The 1,785-nt window shown below is 36.1% G+C and overlaps 1 protein-coding gene across 1 annotated transcript; it reads left to right on the forward strand.

Moving 5' to 3' along the window:
- The first annotated feature begins 284 nt into the window (after nt 1–284).
- On the forward strand, nt 285–1,250 carry LOC110726199. The gene is made up of 2 exons (XM_021905667.1): nt 285–965; nt 1,158–1,250. Exons 1-2 carry the CDS (start codon nt 285–287, stop codon nt 1,248–1,250), a joined length of 774 nt encoding a protein of 257 aa, XP_021761359.1.
- The last annotated feature ends 535 nt before the right edge of the window (nt 1,251–1,785 follow it).

Consider the following 1,785-nt stretch of genomic DNA (forward strand, 5'->3'; position numbering starts at 1 on the left):
AATCATCTAACTTGTGATTGCAATTGTTCTTCGTTGTATCTCCTGAGTAAATTTATGTGAAACTAGGTTGTAGTATAGGGTCGGAATTATACTTTTGGGAAAGTGATTCCTTTCACGCCTCAAAGATTTTTCCGGTTTATTTTGTTTGCTTTCTTTATCACCCTTGTTTAAAAACTAAATCCCCAACAATCCAAAAGTATAATCTCAACAAAGATGGCAAATGTGAAGGAGTTAATGACCAATTTTCAGAAGTTGGACAAATTTGTGGGAGTTGATTTTCAAAGATGGTAGTAGAAGTGCATTTCTTTTTTACTTCAATGGGAGTGGCTTATGTTCTCGCTACTTCAAAGCCTGCGGAGAAGGAGGATGAATATTTAGATGAAACAAGGAAACACAACAAGTGGCAAAATGACAATTACATTTGTTGTGGTCACATTCTCAATGGTATGTTTAATGAACTCTTTGATGTTTATCAGTTTAATGATTCTGCTAAGTCTCTATGGGATGAATTGGAGGCTAAATACATGGTTGAAGATGCTTCTAGCAAGAAATTTCTTGTTAGTAAATTTAACAATTTCAAGTTTGTTGAAAGTAGGCCAATTATGGAACAGTTTCATGAGATTCAAAGAATATTAGGAAGTCTTAGGCAACATGACATAATTCTTGATGAGACCTTTGTAGTGTCATCTATTGTAGACAAATTTCCTTTTTCTTGGAAAGACTTTAAAAGTGGTTTAAAGCATAGAAAGGATGATGTAAATCTTGAGGGTTTAACTTCTCACATCAGGATTGAGGAAGAAATCCGGGTGCAAGAGGGAAATAAGGATGCAAATCCTAGTTCTACTACGGTAAATATAGTGGAGGATGCCTCGCCAAATGTGAGGAAAAGGGGTAATGACTCAAACAAAAATAAAGGCAAGAACCCTAAGTTTAGCGGTGATAGTTCAAAGTCACGTGCTTGTTGGGTTTGTGGAAAACCCGGACACTTCAAGAAAAATTGCACAATCTGGAAGAAAAAATTGAGCAAAAAGATGGCTCAAGATGGGAATGGCAATGCTAGCCAATCCCAATAGAAACAATGTAAATCTTGTGCACAAATTTCATTTAATTCATTTATGGATTATATGTGTATGATTTCTTAAATCAATTGTGTACAGGCTAATTGTTCGTGGTATATCGATTCGGGTGCATCAAGGCACGTGTGCAAGGATAGATCATTGTTCAAGACCTTCTTGGAGGTTGATGCATGATGGAGAAATTCTCTATATGGGCAATGATTCTACAGCTAAGGTGCTTGGCAAAGGACAAGTGGAGCTAGTCTTTAGTTCGGGAAAGTCTCTTATTTTAAGAGATGTGATGTTTGCTCCCGAACTTAGGAGGAATCTTGTATACGGTGCGATCTTTAGGTTTTAAGATGGTATTTGAGTCAGATAAATTTATTTTGTCTAAAGGAGGTCAAATTGTAGGACTTTGTTATTTGTATAATGGTATGTATAAGCTAAGTATTTCTAATACTTTGAATAATATTGTGTATATTGTTAATGACACACTACTAGAAAAAAGACCGTTTTCCGACGGAAATTTTTCCTCGGAAACAACCTGTTTTCTGTCGAAAAACGGGTTTCCGACAGAATTCCGTTGGAACCCGTGGTCAGAAAAGGTATGGTAGGAAAAATGACATTTTTCGACGGAACTTTTTCGACGAAAATAACAGAATTTATGTGTCGGAAGAGAATTTCTGGGCCGAAAAGTCTGTCGTAAAATAACGACGAAATTTACATCCAT

The sequence above is a fragment of the Chenopodium quinoa genome, unplaced genomic scaffold, assembly GCF_001683475.1.
Source record: "Chenopodium quinoa cultivar QQ74 unplaced genomic scaffold, ASM168347v1, whole genome shotgun sequence".
In the NCBI taxonomy this organism is placed as follows: Eukaryota; Viridiplantae; Streptophyta; class Magnoliopsida; order Caryophyllales; family Amaranthaceae; genus Chenopodium; species Chenopodium quinoa.

Coding starts and splice junctions, on each gene's coding strand:
- LOC110726199 (XM_021905667.1), top strand. CDS start 285: ATGGTAGTAGAAGTGCATTTCTTTTTTACTTCAATGGGAGTGGCTTAT. Junction 966..1,157: donor CAAAGTCACGTGCTTGTTGG/GTTTGTGGAAAA, acceptor AATTGTGTACAG/GCTAATTGTTCGTGGTATAT.